General features: G+C 40.2%; 1 protein-coding gene across 10 annotated transcripts in view; it reads left to right on the top strand.

Moving 5' to 3' along the window:
- The window catches only part of pnut (septin 7-like protein pnut), a 215,218-nt gene that overhangs the window by 168,250 nt on the left and 29,189 nt on the right, over window positions 1-17,779 (top strand). For 9 of the 10 annotated variants that reach the window (XM_065236908.1, XM_065236909.1, XM_065236907.1 and 6 more), the window contains one exon: window positions 12,320-12,816. The exons of the other annotated variant lie outside the window; for it this stretch is intronic. In XM_065236908.1, coding sequence (XP_065092980.1) covers window positions 12,320-12,533 — 214 coding nt within the window. In that variant the 3' untranslated portion in view covers window positions 12,534-12,816. Of the gene's footprint in view, window positions 1-12,319; window positions 12,817-17,779 lie in introns of those variants that run through there. 10 annotated transcript variants of the gene reach the window in all.

Consider the following 17,779-nt stretch of genomic DNA (forward strand, 5'->3'; position numbering starts at 1 on the left):
TCGGAGTTTCATTCTCTCTAACACCACATTTCATTCCTGATTTCCTGCATTCGCCGATTTACGCAAAATCATTCCATGTTGCATACCGTAAATTATCGTTACTTTTTATTTATTTATTACTGCACTCAAGAAAAAAAAACCAAGTCGAATAATAACCTAAATAAGTGCCAATTGATTGAGCAAAAAAAAAAAATCTAGTAAACCAATCACAATACTTGCCCCCTATTTTACGCCTAATTGCATTGTTTTTAAAACGAACATTTCCGTTTCTTCTTCCTTTCTTTTTTACTCTTATTTACCTACCACTACACACTCTTTTGCGATTAACGTCAAAACCAAAAATGCGCGCGTGACTATCAATGCGTTTTATCCCAATCCATTGATCACTGACATAAAAAACAAAACAAACAAAAATCGATTAAATAACAGGAAGCGAAATTTTTGTGTGAGTAACTCCTTTGCTGTTTTCTATCTACATTTTTTTAAATCCTATCGCTACTGTAAAGTATAATTCACAGACGAACAAAAAACAAAGCATTTTTTGTGTTTACTTTGAACTTTATTTGCTGCGTTTGATTTTCACTCGACCTTGATTTCATTTCGTTTCTCTACATTAAATGAAACTGTGTTTACAACTAGCCCTACTTAACTACTACAAACAGCCCTATCCACTACTATTACTCTTGCTACCTACTGTCACTTTTATTCTTAGTCGCTGCTTTTTTCGAGCTATCTTTTGTAAAGTTTTTCGGTTCTATTATTTTCAATTTTTTTTTTTTTTTTGGTTGCGATGGTTTTTTATGGTCTTTTTGGTTTTCAGTCTGGTTTTATTTTTGATACTGAGAAGGAGAGTTTTTGTCTGCTGGGTATCTCTAGTTAGCGGTGGATGGTGCAAGTGTACTTTTGTAGAATACCGATGCTGACAGCTGCTGGATTTGGACGATTTGTGTCCTTTGAATCACGTTAGAAACCCAACTTTTAGAAACAAGTGGGTTGAATTTGTATTAAAAACTCGAAAATCTAAAATCCGCCAACGCCTTGTGGCCAACGACACACTATCTGTACACGGCCAATGAGAGCGACCTAAATTTGAGTTTAGTTGACTCATAAATCACAGGAACTCAACGATGGGCAAATTTGCCTCATGTTTTTCCAGGTTTGTCCAAGAAAAAATCCCGAATATGAGAAAAGTAAAGATTGGATTCACTCAGTCTATTGGTACTACTGGTCAATTTTCCTCATTTTCCGGCAAATTTACTCATTGCTGAGTTCCTGCACTTTTGACGATTATGAGTAAACTAAACTTAAATTTGGGTCGTTCTCATTAGCCGTCTAAAGGAAAAAATTTGAAGGATGGAAAAATTGCTCCAATGTTCCGTTCTTTCTTTACTTCTTGAAAATTTTCTCAACTTCTTCGAACTTCCATCAGTGTTGGGAAAATATAAAAAAAAATCAAATCTCATCAAACAACAAGATCACGCTTGATTTTCGTAGACAAAAATCAACAAGCAAACAACTGCGGATGATATTGCAAGCAGTGATATCGCAGCTCGGAATATCAAGCTAACAAAACTGACCAGCTGCAAATCTCACCAAACCGTGGTGAGATTGAGTTTCATGATTTTTGCTTTACACCCGACCGCAACCGAAAGTTCCATAATGGCTGGCCGTAGTCGCTTCGTGTCTGCCATCGGTGAAGAGAAAAAAGAGAAAGCATTATTATTATACCGTCTTCTTCTAAGAAAACGAGGTGCAATGAAATCATTTTTGCGTTGATTCATCTTTCAGTTTCAAGTTTAGACGTTGTGAATAGTCTCACAATATCTAAGGAGCTTCTAAAATCAATATCAAGCATGATATTTTGCTCCAATATCACGCGTGATATTGAGAGCGGAAAAATTCCAATTCATTAGCAAGATTATGCCATCACTGACTTCCATAATTTTTTTCCAAGGTCTCTCAATTCGACCAAGACTCAGAACATACATGATCTTCTCCAAACTTCAGGAAGGATCTTGAAGTTTTTCAACGAAATTTCCCAAACATCTGGGCGAAACAAAGTTCTCGAAACTTCCATTAAGTTCCCCTTCTAAGGAATTATCTGAACTACAACAAAGTTCGCTGAACTTCTACAATTTTGGCTGAACCTTTACGAAGTTCCTTGGACTTTTAAATAAATCCCCGCACTTTTATAAAGTTTTATTATTTAAAGAATTTCGTTGATTTTTTGCGAAGTTCTACAAAGCTTCCTGAATTTCTACTAAATTTCGTTAAACTTTAACGAAGTGCCCTGAAGTTTTTTTTTACATTAAGGCTCAATTTACTTTGATCCATTTTTTAAAAATTCAAAAGCAGTTTTTTTCGACGCATTATTTTAGATTGCAAAAAGCTCGCGTCATTTTGTGTAAAATATCAAAAGGAATCGAATAGTGCGAGGTTTTTGCAATCTGAAATAATGCGTCGGAAAAAACTGCTTTTGAAATTTTCCAAAAAGCATCAAAGTAAATTGAACCTTAAACCAAGTTGCCTTAACTTCAACGAAGTTTCCCAAGCTTGGGAGAAGTCTTCCCGATTTTTTACAAATCACCCTGAATGTCTTCGAAATTCTCTGAAGCTCTACGAAGTTCCCCGAATTTATACTAATTTTTCTGAACCTCTACAATGTCCCCTGAACATCTACAACGTCTAATGAAGTTAGAGAAAAATCCCTTAACTTCAACGAAATTCCAGAAATTTCTACAAAATTCGCAAAGCGAACTGCTAATTTTCAACAAAGTTCGATGTAGTTCTACAAAGATCTCTGAACTTCTGCAAAACTGGTTCTTCTCTGAAGGTCTATGAAGTTCACTGTGCTTCTACAAAATGTGCTGAGTTTTTACAAACTTACTTGAACTTCCATAAAATTTGCATCTCATCTAGAAAGTTTCCAGAACTTCTACACAATTGACGCAGTTCGAAGTTTTCGAAAGTTCTACGATATTTCTTGAAGATCTATGAAGTTGCTTGATAGTCTACAACGTGTTCATCTTTAGTTTTAAGAAGTTCTCCGATCTTCTTCGAAATTATCTGAAATCAAATCTTAAACTTCAACGAATTGCCTTTGACTTCTAAGAAGGTCTCTGAACTTCTGGAAAGATTCAGTTTTATAAATCAGAAACATTTTGAACACCTTCGAAGGATCCTCCGGCTGCAAACTTCAAAAGTAGTCGTGAAAACTGCTCTTCGATCTCGTTGAAGATTTTATCTCAATGCACCTGGCATCTTACCTTACCTTAACCTCCAGGGGTGCAAAGAGCCTTTGTGAAAGATTTCCATAATGGGCGAATACTAGCTTTGGCCTTGACCTGTGTCCAAGTCAAATTTCGGTCAACGTTCTTAATTTCACTGTCTGCCTCTGCTGCGATGTCCTGTTGGATTCCAGTCCAGTGCTTGCTTCGTTTCCGCTCCGTCGTAGTGTGTGGCCGACCCACCTCCACTTCCGTTCACGAATTTTTGTCTTTATCGGCTTCCGATGGCACAAACGATGAAGCCCGGAATTTGAGATCCAATTGTGGGGCCACCAGGCACGATTTATGGCGTATAACAGCACAGACTTCACGTTCCAGTTAAAAATTCGGATTTTGGTGCGTCGACTGATCTGATTCGCTCTCCATACATTTCGCAAACTGGCAAAGGCAGCCCTCGCCTTCTTAATCCGTGCGCCTATGTCGCTCTTGGCGCCGCCGTCCGACGCTATCTGGCTGCCAAGATATTGGAAACTTTCGACATTCTCCACTGCCTGCCCAGCTACCGTGAAATTGGAACGGTTTTCCGTGTTGACATCCAACGAACTTGTTGACGTTGATGGAGCGTTCCAAATCGAAGTCGTTCGTGGAAATAGACTGCCACAGTAACCCACGGTTCGGTACACGGTCAACGGCTCCAACCATGATCCCGTCGATTACGATGAGGAACAGTAGCGGTGATAATATACATCCTTGCTTCACACCCGCGATTACCCGAATCGGGTCAGACAAAGCTCCGTTGTGCAACACTCTGCATGAGAAAGCCTCGTACTGCGCTTCGATGAGGTTGACGATCTTAAATATCAGGCACTCCCTTGCGTCTCAGAGCGCCCCACAAGTTTTCGTGGTTTAGTCGGTCGAAAGCTTTTTCGTAGTCAACGAATACCAAGTACAGGGACTCTTGGAACCCATTGACCTGCTCCAAGATGATGCGTGACAATATGGTCCACACAGGATCTTCCAGTACGGAATCCTGCCTGCTGTCGTCGGAGAGTCGCGTCGATCTTCTCCTGTATCCGATTGAGGATAACTTTACACCGAACTTTGAGAACAATACACAGTAACATGATGCCTCGCAAGTTGTCGCAAACAGTTGCATCCCTCTTCTTGAGGACTTTAACCAAGACGCCCTGCATCCAGTCGGCCGGAAAAGTCGCGGTGTCCCAGATATTGACGAATAGTTGATGCAACATTTGTTAGGATAGCATGGGGTCAGCTTTGAGCATCTCTGCTGATAAGCGATCGACCCCCGGGGCTTTGTTGGACTTCATACTTCGGATGGCTGCTTCTACCCTTGGCGGATCATGCCGAGATGTTGATGGTTGGTTGACCGTTGAAACTTCGAGAAGTTGTTCACAGTGCTCAAACCAACGTTTCAACTGGTCCGTGGGGTCGGTGAGCAACTGTTCAGTCGCATCTTTCAAAGGCATCCTTGGGTTCATCCTTGCCCCGCTCAGGCGTCGTGAAACATCATAGAGGAGGCGGATATCGCCAGTTGCTGCGGCTTTCTCCCCTTCATCAGCCAGGGAGTCCACATACGCTCGCTTGTCCCGTATACAGGAGCGCTTAACTTCCCTCTCTAGAGCCGAATATCGCTAACGGGCCTCGTTTTTGGCTCCTTGGGTCCTCTCCGCTCCTCGATCTTCCTCCAGGTTTCATCGGTGATCCACTCCTTCCTCTGAGTGCGCAGCTCACCCAGGTTGTTCTCGCTTGTTTTAATAAAGGCATTCTTGATGCTCGTCCACTGTTCTTCTACGCTGTCACCTTCCGGAATATAAGCTGCGCGAGCCTCGAGTTCTTCGACGAACGATCTCTTCACTGTTGGGTCTTCCAGTCGGCGTGTGTTGAATCGCCGCCCGAGTTTCTCCTCCCGCCGTTGAACCCGCGCAATGCGTAGGCGGATCTCACCGACCAGGAGATGTTGTCGATGTCAGCGCTGCGTTTATTCCGAACATCAAGAAGGATCCGTCTCCATTTTCGGCTGATGCAGATGTGGTCGGTTTGGTTCTCTGTATATCCATCACGGGAGACCCATGTGATTTTATGCACTGGGCCAGTGGGGAAGAGCGAACCCCCGATCGCCATGTCGTTGTTGCCACAAAACTCTGCAAGCAGCTCGCCGTTCTCGCTCATATTTCCGAGACCATGGCGTCCCATAATGCGCTCATAGTCCGAGTTGTCGGAGCCGATCTTCGCATTGATCTTCGCAGTTGACTGTAAAAGTTCTCTTTGTCCTGCAATTCGGCAAGATCGGTTGGCGCATACCATTGGATTATGGTAAGGTTTCGGACCCGTCTTCTGAATCTGGCAACGATTATTCTCTTATTGATAGGTTCCCACTTGATGAGCGCAGCCTGTGCTTCGGCGCTAAGCAGAAAGCCAACTCCACGGTGTCGCGGAGCGTTTTCACCTCGCATACCAGAATATAAAAGTACCTGTCCGGAAGGCAGCTTGTGTTCTCCAAAGTTCGGCCAGCGGACTTCACTAAGTCCCAGGATTTCTAGCTTCATGGCGAGTTGTGCCAGTTTACCCTGTTGGGCTAGTTGGTCAGTACATGTTCCAATTCTTGTTCGTTGATTAGCGCTAAAAGTCGATGCCATAAAATCAGTTCGTAATTTTTCACTATAGGTTTCTGTAACAATTTGAAGGTTTCGGAGACAGTAGGTGGTTGGCCTAAGGTCTCCTATCTGCCGTTCCGGGAGAAGCATTTCGTATTCAGCCGCTGGATGCCAGTCAGACGCTGTTTGAGCCACCCCTAACATGGAGAACAGACGCTCGGGTTTTTTAAGCCACATCCTCCGAAAAGGATGCAGCTCCCCCTTCCCTGTCAGCATACGACCAAAGTTCCCACCGGGGTTGGTTACCCGATCTTCCCTAAGGTTACTCGTACCCCAGCCGGCGCCACGGGGTAGAAGGGATAGGAGTTGCTGGGCAAGAGGCTAAGGTCACTTGCGTGACGGATCTATTTTATAACCTTCAAGTACGCGAAGTACCGGTGGTACGCATTATCCCAGTCATTTGCCAGCCGCATCTGGCATCCCTAGGCTGAATAACTCTCACTTAATGATAGAGAAAATGTGATGAAGGCATCTTAATAGTGAAAGAACCAGGGGAAGGCGCAAAACGGAGAGTTTGCCACCTAAACAAAAAAAATTGAGTACTTCTTCGATTTCAATATTATTGCTTATCGCATATTAGCTTATTGCGTGCTTTCAAGTTAGTGTTCTAGATGCACTTCCACAGTTATTAATCGGAGCGGGAACCCAGTCACTTCCAGTATGGTCTGGCTTTGAAGCTGCGCTTTTACCAACTGAGCTAAGGGAGGCCCCATGCCCTGAGTACGGTTCTGTCTATGTTTTTAGTTATCCAATCGTTATGACATTTTTAGGACTAACGAAATAACCAAAATGTCATATTTCCTCAGAATTACACGCAGAGTGGCCAGCGAACTGGAAAATAACCGAGAATTTACTGGGAAAAATCCAGGAATTCAACAGCTGAACCGGGAAAAATCAAAAACCCTTACGTTATCTGCTTCCGTTGCATCAATTTATCCAATTAGAAGCTGACAGGAGCGCTTTAAAGGTTCAACGAACAAAGTACCTTCTTGAAGGTGATCTTACAGCACACCTTAGTATTTTCAAAATGTTTGATATTGATTCTCTTGCATTAAAAAATGAAGGCTGGATGGAGAAAAAATATAATTTCAATGGCACAGAATTTGATCGTAATGTTTGGGAAAGTGGGGGACCAAACATCAGACCAGGTTCAACTGTTTTTTATACCAACGGTTCAAGATTGAAAAATCGTGTGGGAGCAGGGGTAACTGGTCCAGGGATAGATATCTCAATATCTATGGGTTACTGGCCAACCGTCTTCCAAGCAGAAATTTAAGCAATTCTTGAATGCTCTAATATGCTTGCGCAGAAATTATAAACATTCGAATATCTGCATTATGTTCGATAGACAAGCAGCATTAAATGCTTTAAAATCAGCAACATGCAATTCAAAACTCGTATGGGAATGTGCAATGTCACTACAGAAGTTGGCCTGTCAAAACCAAGTAAACCAATATTGGGTTCCTGGCCACTGTGGAATTGAAGGGAATGAAGAAGCCGACACGTTAGCCAGGCTAGGATCATCTCAGCAATTCATAGGACCAAAACCATTCTGTGGAGTTTCTGCTTGTTCTCTTAAAATGGAGATCAAGAAATGGAAAAAAAATGAAAGTGGAGACCAATTGGAACAACACTTCCATTGCTAGGCAGTTGAAACGGTTCATAATTCCGAACATTTCAATGACTAGCAAAATTCTTGAATTATCAAAGAAAGTGTCTCAGTGTCTATACTGGTTTGATAACAGGACTTCAAGGGGATATGCGTCGATTCTGTGGCATAGAAAAGGAAGACTCTGAACACCTGCTATGCTCTTGTGCAGCAATCTTCAATAAAAGGCGTATTTTACTGGATAGGGGGCTGGCAGAACCCTTTGATATTTGGAATGCAGGTCCCAATCAAGTAGTACATTTCTAGATAGAGCTGGAATAAGGGCGTAACACCTTTTGTAAACAATGGCTTCTCTTGATGATTTCTCGATACGCATGACTCTCCCTGGCAAATCAACATTACCATCGAATAGGGGAAGACTTCCCCTACCCGATGGATATGTTGGTTTGTGTAGGCGTGCCTTGAGTTGCTAGAAATCAACGAGAGAAGTCATTGTTTACAAAAGCTGTTACGCCCTAATTCCAGCTCTATCTAGATTTCATTTCATTGCTTTTGGTCAGTCTATGTACACGGATAGAAATCTCCTTATACCTTTTGGCAAATTTCCATTGCTGATTATTCATAAATTGTATAAGTCGACTAATAAGCAGACGCCTTGCAAAAAGTTAATAAAGATCATGTGTCAAATGAAATGTATAAGCGGTCACACATACCTTTTATGCATTCTAATAGGAAATATGTGGTTTATCTTATGGAATGTATAAGGCTAATGCTTTGGCAAAAATGTATAAGTGAAACACATGAATTAAATAATTGATTTTCGTTTCGTGTAGGTCGCTTCACAAAATAGTGATACGACATAACTGATAAAGCAATATAAAAACGGGGAATATCACAATAGATCAAAGTACCAGATGTACCTAACACGGAAAAAAATCGTTTTAATTTTTCCTTTGAACTTTAGTCAAATATCTCATCAGATCTGGTTCTGAATTCTCCTCGGAAATCCCTTGGAATTTTCCACATAAATCGTTGGACTTCTCTTCTAAATTTTCTTGAAATATTCATTAGAACTAAACTTAAACTTCCCGTCATTTTGACCTCAGAATATGATTTGGTTTTTTTCTCGTAATTCCCTTGAAGTTCTCGTATGAATCTTCACCAGTATTCAATTGAAATTATTTTCTGAACACTCTTTAAATTCGGTTTGTAATTATCTGTGCATTCTCAGCATAACTCTCGGAATGTTTATTGAAATTCACCTGCTATTCTCCTCACCATCCCCATACAATTCAGGGGAAACATGTCAGAAGGGTATAACTCGAAACGTAAACAATGACTTCGAATGTCGATTTCTTTTGACTGATCACACACCCACGGAATCTGACTACACCAGCTCATAGAACATACATTGCTCTGTCAGATGATTTAGTTAGTTTGAGTAGGTGTTTTGTCATTCGTAAGAAACCGACGATCCAAGTAATTGTTTACGCGTTTCAGCTAGCAATTCTACTCGAAGTTCTCCTCACAACTTCATTGGAATTATTCTAAGAATAACCTAGGAATTATATTCAGAACTTTTTCTCTCTCCCCAGAAAAAAGTCCGTTCAAATTTATGCAATAATTCCTTACAACTTTATCTTGGAATTGATCATTTTGTCAAGCTTCTACATTCATGTTCCATCAGATGTCACAGCTGTTGTTTGCGGTGACATCTATCGGAAACTAGACACAATCTGTTTTCCTATAATTGTTCACAGAGGACACTGCACTGCAAAACATGTCTGGTACCTCTATATATGCATTTAGATTATTATTCGAAGTCCCTCCTTTTTTACACATTCTGCACACAAAATAGCTCACCCTTCACAGAATTTCCCGCCGAAATTTATGTATGGGGTGGGGCATAAAGTATCTTTTGCGCAGAATATATAAAAAAAGGAGAGACTTCAAATGTTAAAGCAATTGCATATATAGAGGTTTTGTAGTGTCAGGTACTCTATTTTGTAATCTGTGAAAGGGAAATCACAAATTGAGTGTCAACAAAATACATGGCATATTGAGAGATTGAGCTCGTGGGAGAGAATTTCTCTCTCAAATTTGATTTTTTTTTGCTCTCTGGGGACTGGTAGTAAAGCAGGTAAAATTGTATGGGGAAAAATCATTTTTAATTAATTGTAGTTTGTTTAACAATAATTTCCGGGAAAAAACTGAACGACAAAGTCCCGGATTAATTTCTTTCACTTTTTTTGACCTCAATATGCACTGAAAGCGAATTATTCCCACTTCTCTCAATTTCTATATGGGGATTTTTATCACTTCCTACCAGCGGAACAGCGCCAGCTCTGTGAAAAATTGTCGTACAAAATGATTGATTCGGACCATAACTCCTTAAAACGCTTAATTTCTTTTTGAACCCTGCTCAAAATTCCATAGGTAGACAGAATTTAATGGAAAATGTTCATGAACATGTTTCAGGGACCGTAAATGTTTTTTTTTTATCTAATCTAAGATGATGGAAATTTTTCAAAATCCCACATTTTGATTATTTTTCACAGCCCTAGATTATTGAATAATTGATCCGGTTTATGTTAAAATGGCCAATGGGTCAATTATGTAAACAATTACTTTAAACATCGATTTTTCGTGGATGAATTTTCAACTAGAGAAACTAGGGAAATTTTGCACTATCAGATAGAGTATTTAGTTTACGTGAATCTGTTGTCATTCGTGAGAAATTTTCCTAGTTTTAGACTTTAAACAAATGTGCTGAATCCTGTAAATTTTCTTAAAATTTTGAAGATTTTTAATAGTACAGAATGTTTGAAAAAAATCAGATTTTTGGCGATCGGCCTAATCTTAGATCCATAGGTCAACATTTGAGCCATTCCCCCTATTGCAATTGCGATGAAATTAATTTACAAAATTTTGGTGGTGAAAGCGCTGTTCTTACGATTTCCCATTATAGGAATCTGGCCGCGAATTAGCGTTGGGTTAACTGTATTATCCGGGATAATTTTCTTGTGGAGCTGGGTATCAAATGGTGCTCAAGGGAACAAAAATGTAAAGGGATTAAAGACAAGTGTTTCATATGTAAGATGTGAGGGAACTGGGTGAATTTCTGTCCCTAGCGTTAAAGGGAAGCTTACCGGCCCGAAAATGAAAAAAATATTTTCGGGGCGTTTTTATTTTTCCTAAAATATTGGGAAAAATTATCAAAAATCCAAGAAAATCAGGATCTTCCTTAGATTTTTGTCAAAAATTAAATGTAAAAATGTTTTTTTCTATCTCATCATAAAAAAAATCTGACGCTCAGAAAAACCGAAAATTCGATGTTTTGTGGTTTTTTGAGTCCAACTTTATGCCATATCGACTCATAAAAAATGTTTTTGAACGTGAATTTTCTTTGAAAAATTAGAAAAAATGTAATTTTTCAAAAATCTAATATTTTTTTTCAATATTTTTAGAAAAATCAAAACGTAATTATTTTTTCGGAGCGGTGAACTTCCCCTTATGTTCGGAAACAGTCAGAAAAGAACTTCACAGCAGGGTTGAAAAAGTTCACGATATTTCACGAAGTTCAATAAGGGAAAAGTTTGCGAGTCATAGTGAGTTTTGGTGACTATTTTCAACACTGCTTCTAAGGATGAGAAAATCTCCATGCCAAGGACCTCTTCTCATATCATGGAGTAAATCGAGCAAGTTTGCTGAAACATTTAAGCGATGAAGCAAGCCTTGTTTGTAGATTTATATCGAGATGGTTGCAATTTTCTTCACACATCGCTATTGATCATGAATTGAACTGATTACCAGGCTCCGTTTTCTGTATTTTCTACATTCTATAGAATGTATCGAACGCTTTATTCCATTTGAAATTGTTCTCCATGGGTTGGAGGTATTTCATGAAAAAAATGTCCAGACGCACTACCTAACTAACAATTTTGACTGCAGACTAGCTTGTACAGCAAAAATTTGCCTTATGCAGTTAAGTCATGTCTGTAAAGGCTGGTCTGCAGCTAAAATTGTTTGTTGGGTAGCACATGTCTGAGGAAAGTAATAGCTGATGAGGTCGTGTTGACAGAATCATTTAGACACTGCATCTTGATTTTTTTTAACTACTGGAAAAAAGGGTATGTCAGCGAATTTGATTTTATTCATTGAGTCGACATCCTGTCTCGCATTTTTTAGAAGAATTTCAACGGAATTCTTCGGAAAGTTCTCATGGAGCTCCCAGGTGAAATCAATAGAAAAATTGGGAAAATATTTTCTGAATTCTAAAGGATATACCAAATGATTTCTCAAGACTATTCCAAGAGAAAAAAGCAAATTATGGAGAGAAATGTATTTTGTTTGTCTCATCTACAACTAAACTAAAACACTTGATTCAAAATGGAAGCTCGCAGCATATGGCATTGGCACAGTGAAAACAAAAGTACAAATGCACCTATCGCACAAAAGCAGAACCTCGGCAGACACCACCGTAACTTGCAGTATTCTGTAGATAAAAAAAAAAAACGTTTTGTAAATTTTGTATATTGAACTCTAACGGTTGAAAGTATGTTATTTGGTCGGCTGCGACCGCGCTTAGTAAAATGATCGACTACGTTCTGTACGAGTGACAAATCATCAAATCTATCCTTAGCATAAAATCAACCATAGAATGCAGAACGATATCAAACCATTACTGATGTGTACAAACCCTTCACTTTCCTTTATCTTCCCCTCCCTGCCTCACGATCCCACGAATCCACGAAACACCTCCCTCTTCCGTGTGTTTGTTCGTGTCTCCGAATTGGACCATTTTGCAGGACCGCGTCACTTGCATCAAGAAGTTCAGATGAGTCCAAGGGCAGGCGTGTATTCGGATCGCTGCTGCGTAGGCACACTAGCTTCGGAGCCCCCGATTCCGTACGTGGCGGGGCTTCGGGATCTTCCTCTTCTACTACCACCACAATCACCAATACTAATAATAGTAATAATTGCACGTTACCACCTAGTCCGCAAGAGCATAACGAGTCCTAAGCAATCCCAATTATTTTGTCAAAACTTGATCGTCGCCGTAGCCGTCGGGCAGGACTCGATTCTTCACCATTTTCACAACTGATCAGATTTCAGATCGGGAACAGATTACCAATAACTTGTGCTAACGACCACAACAATTGTCAAAGGACGCAGCAAATGCTATCCTGTGTAGGTTGCACCAACTGTTGTTACTACTACTTCTATTTTACCACTTAGTCGAGGAACTGACAACTGATATCATAAAAATGCACACATGCAACCATCATCGATAGACTCATCTACACACACACACACATTATTGTGCGCAAAACCATGTAGTAGTACTTAGCAAAAAATAACAAGGAAAAGAAAAAAAAATAACGGGACATCCGAGCCCAACCATTACCACTAAATTAGCGATTAGACAACGTAAATCACTTTTGCTATATTATCATTTCCTTTTTGATTACTCGCCTGTTTGTATTTTTAATATCGAATTTTAAGCATTAAGTACCTACGCTATTCGGAATCGTTTCAACTACTATAACCATTTCATTTATGACAAAAAAAAATGACAATTCCATGACAATTTATAATCTCGTGCAAGAATAAACGATAGCTCTAAAAACAAAAACGAATGAAACGAACAAAAAATCATAAAATCTCACAAACGAAAAGAACTCGTGAGCGTGTGCTCCAAACAGATCATATTTGTAGACTCGTTTCATGGATCATGTGTTTTGTCTCTCTTACACTCTGGAAGCGGAAATAAATTTGCAAATGTGTCACACTGCAGAACATCGGTTTTCTCATTCATCAACACTCGCATCAACATCAACCAACATGTTTGGTATTCTATGTTTAGTTTGTGTTCTTCATTTCCTTCTTTGACCCTTGGTTTGTTGTTCAGTTCGATATGTGTACTGTTCCACCTCGATCGATCGTGTGCCACATAAAAAGGTTCTGATGAGTAGCCACCATCATTTCCGAATCATCTCTATAATCGTCATCGTAGTGTGTTACCTTAATTTCGCTACATTCGTCATACATCTGTCACATCTCTGTTACTTGTAGTATTTCATCTAAACAATCTCAAAAAGTTATCATTAACGTAGCCTTAAGCCTCGCCCTAATGTGTATTGTATTTGTATTTTGCGTAATTGTTGTATTTGCTTTAATGTTGTTACTCATTTAGCTGTTTGTTTGTACCATCGCATGTTTTGTGTTATTTAGAAAAGAAAAATGCTGTTTCCAATCCAACATATTCATCGTGTTTATTCGGTTAACCTTCTACATAGTGGGTTTGCAGATCGGGTTGGACTTTTCGCAGAAACGCTTGGCATCAAGCAGGATGTGGCATAAGAATGTTTGCCATAATAGAGTAGAGTCTAATCCAGCCTAAAGGCTGGTTTGCGTTCGGGTTATGTCCAGGCTATTCATGATTTCTTTTTCAAGTCAAGGATCTTGACAATTATTTCAAATCGTTACGCGAAGTGTTTGGTCAGGATAAGCGCTGAGATTTGCCAGTGTCATTGACAGACTTTCGCGCGACATTGACAACATTGTTTTCACATAGTCACTGATAGACTTGATCCTCAAAAAAAAAAACCTTTGTCAAAATGTCATTCATTTTTTCGTCAATTACCTGATTCGCCTGGTAACAAAAAGTTTAATTTCATGCATTCTGAGTCACATTATTGTTATCCAAGCAGTTCAGGACGTAGATGCTTGTTCACTTTAACGGCTCCATGTAATTGTTTTGCTCAATTAATTGCGTTTCAAACTTAGCTAATAAAAAAATCTGTCCATTTTTGTCACTGACAATTGACATGGTTTGCCTTGACGATGACTGTTAGCCCAATTGAGTGACCAAAGCAGAATTTTGAATATCGCCGCGTATAGTCGAGATTTTGCAGCCTTTTGGGAGCCTATAGTCAGTTAAGTCAGTTAAGGGTTGGAAATTTTCTCGACTTCCCTTTGCATAGAGTATTATTCCCAAGTAACCAACAAGCCCGCTGATCCGCCTTCTAGCAAGATCAGTCATATGTTCGCCTTATATTGCAAAAAGACGAATAAGTAGGCTTGTTGGTAACTTGGGTTGTAATTGCCACACAATATCTCGCACAATATACAAATTCTTACATTGGTTGGCATAGAAAGCTCCTAAGTAATAACTGTAGAAGGGCTTCAAACAACATTAAGTTGTGAGCAGGCACAACGCTCGCGTAAACAGCGTCAAAAGCTAGGGAGAATAACTAAAACTCGGAGAGCATTTCCACGCTAACTGACGAATTGATCAGATGCGGCCTTCTTCGATTTTCATAAAATGTTGTTGTCCATAAAGGGTGTCCACGATGAAATTGCCACACACAAAATTGATTCGCAAAATTCGAGTTTTCATCCGATTGCCATCAAATTTTCAGGGATTGAGAAATAACTATTAAACTTCATTTACCTATTTTACTCGTATTTTATTTACAGTCCACACGCAAATGCCCGCACCTTGGCCTTAACCCCGGCCATAAGATTCTGCACAACCTGTGAATCAACCGTTTTTTGCATGTAAACCCATACTTTCTTCAGTTCCTCGACTGTCTTCACTACCTTAGGTCGTTTAAGAAGGTGCTGCTTCATAATCGCCCAGTACTTCTCGATGGGGCGGAGCTCCGGAGTGTTGGGAGGGTTGAACATTTTCGGCACGAAATTGACCTTATTGTCCGCATACCACTTCAGCACGTCCTTGGAGTAGTGGCATGAGGCCAAATCCGGCCAGAAGATTGTTGGGACGTTGTGGGCCTTCAGGAGAGGAAGCAGCCGCTTCTGGAGGCACTCTTTTATGTACATCTGTCCGTTCATCGTGTCCTGGGTCACGAAAGGTGCACTCCGCTTCCCGCACGTGCAGATGGCTTGCCAAACCAGGAATTTCTTCGCAAATTTGGACATCTTCTGAGTGCGGACATGCTCCGGAACGCTGAACTTATCCTTGGCCGTGAAAAACAGGTTGCCGGGGATCTGTTTGAAGTCGGCCTTCACATATGTTTCGTCGTCCATGATGCAGCATTCAACTTTCGTCAGCATGTTGAGGTACAACTTCCTGGCACGGGTTTTGGCGGACTTGTTCTGCTTCTCGTCGCGATTAGGGGCCTTGTGTACCTTGAACGTTCGAAGCCCAGCCTTAGTTTTGACCTTCTGGACAAAACTTCGGCTTAGGTGCAGCTTCTTAGCCACATCCCTAACGGAGGCGTTCGGATTTCGGTTGAAGGCCCCAACTACGCGGTTGTGATTTTTGGTGTTGTACGGAATACTTTTTCCTTCACTTCTGGGCTTCCGATCGGTGGTCAACCGTTCCTCGAACCGCTTAATCACTCGCGACACCGTGGAATTCGCGATTCCCAATGCGAGAGATCCTTGTTCTCGTGATGAATGCGCAAGATTTTATCACGCACGAGCTGTTCTTTCGACTCCATTTCCGCGAGTTTTGATCACAGGACTTTAAAACTTGCAGGATGTAAATAATGCACTATGAACTAAATCCATCCAAATTTTCATTTAATTCTACCCAACGGTTAAAAAGTTAGAGCAATTTCATAGTGTGGCAATTTCATCGTGGACACCCTTTATACCACGTGGACCCTTTTTGGGAGGTTTTATATGACCCTTCTCCTGCGTGGACAATCATCCATATACATCCCAAGTAACAATTCGGCAGCTACTTGGCATCCACTCTGATTTATGATGAATAATCCATTTAGTTTAAATACAGCATTTCAAAGTGTAAAACATTCCTGGTTAGTAATTCAGCTTATTGCTGTTTTATAGTCTGTCGAGAAAGTCAAAAACTGTCTTGTTTTTTAAAATAAATTTAAAGCAGCTCTCAATCTCTCGATAAAACTGTTCTGAAAATCAATCATAAACTTCATTAACATTTGTTTATTAATGCCTTGATACAATACTCTAAAGTTGTTCTATCATTATAAAACCAACCATAAAACCATTCGGTTTAAATTGAGAGCAAAAAGCATATATTGTTGTTATTTAGACTTGTCAAAGTGTATCATAAAATTCCCACTTACTCTGTTGACAAATTGCACTTAAAAGTTGGATCCACTTCCTGAGTAACTGCTTCCAATCCAGCGGGAGAAAACCGCCTGGAAGAACGCTGGAGTAAAACCAACCGGTGGAAACTAATGATTTTAAAATGGCTCACTATTTGACGGCATCGAATGTGCAGGAAGGCACCCATTCAAATACACATGGTCCGGGACCAACGGCTTTACTTCCCTTTCGAAGGAAGACGTGACCAGAGATTTTTAAGCCTCCGAAAAATCCCACCGACCTCGGCTAGGTTTATCCCAGACCCATTGGGGTGAGAAAGTAGTCACGCTTACCACTACACCACCAAGCGCCGGCACCCACTGCTCCTCCGATGTATGTTGAGGTCCCCAACAACGGTGTCGAATTTGAACGAATTTGGATATGATCTGGATTTGTGGGAGAATTTTAAATTTTGTATTGGAAAATGTGTGGGAAAATAAATTTAAAACGTGTTTTAGTTATTTGTTCTTCATCTCGAATTTATAAAAAACTCCACAGACGGATTCTTAACCTAAGTTTCTAATTCTACTTTTGTATACAAACTTGGACAAATTAAAATCAAAGACAGCACTAACATTGTTAAACGCCCTAACACAATTATCAATAGGGTTGTTATACCCGTACGTGGTACAATACCGCCTGACTAAAAATAAATCTCGTTCACGAAGCTGTCGAGAAAGTGCATAAAAGTTAATATTCTGCAGCAGTGAAGAGCAATCCAGGTTACCCTTGACAAGATCCAATACAAATAACCTCTGAAGGAGTGATGAAAAATATCATGACACTCACTCGACACTCGTCAACGCATCAATCGGCTATCGCTGACAGAACGTTTTGTCACGCAGTGAGAGGTAGAGCCATGGCAAACAACAATCACCAGTAACGGTCGCTGCTCACAGGCAAAATGTAACACTCGCTTCTGATGATGAAAAGCACAACGAAAACAGCGAAGACTTCTGTAGGACGATGATGAGAAAAAGCGAACGACAGAAGAAAATAAAAACAATGCCTACAAATTCCAAGTTTGTCTCGCCACGTGCGACTGTGTGATTTACATACAAAGCTGGCAAAATTAAAAGGAAGCTGTTGGGCTCACTCACCAACACACTCGCATTAGCAAGCAAACCTGCATCTGCTTGAAAACCGAGCACCGATGAGTGTCGTGATTGTCG

This window comes from Ochlerotatus camptorhynchus, unplaced genomic scaffold (genome assembly GCF_037179485.1).
Source record: "Ochlerotatus camptorhynchus isolate MF236.1 unplaced genomic scaffold, CSIRO-AGI_Acam_v1.1 ptg000577l, whole genome shotgun sequence".
NCBI classification, from domain to species: Eukaryota; Metazoa; Arthropoda; class Insecta; order Diptera; family Culicidae; genus Ochlerotatus; species Ochlerotatus camptorhynchus.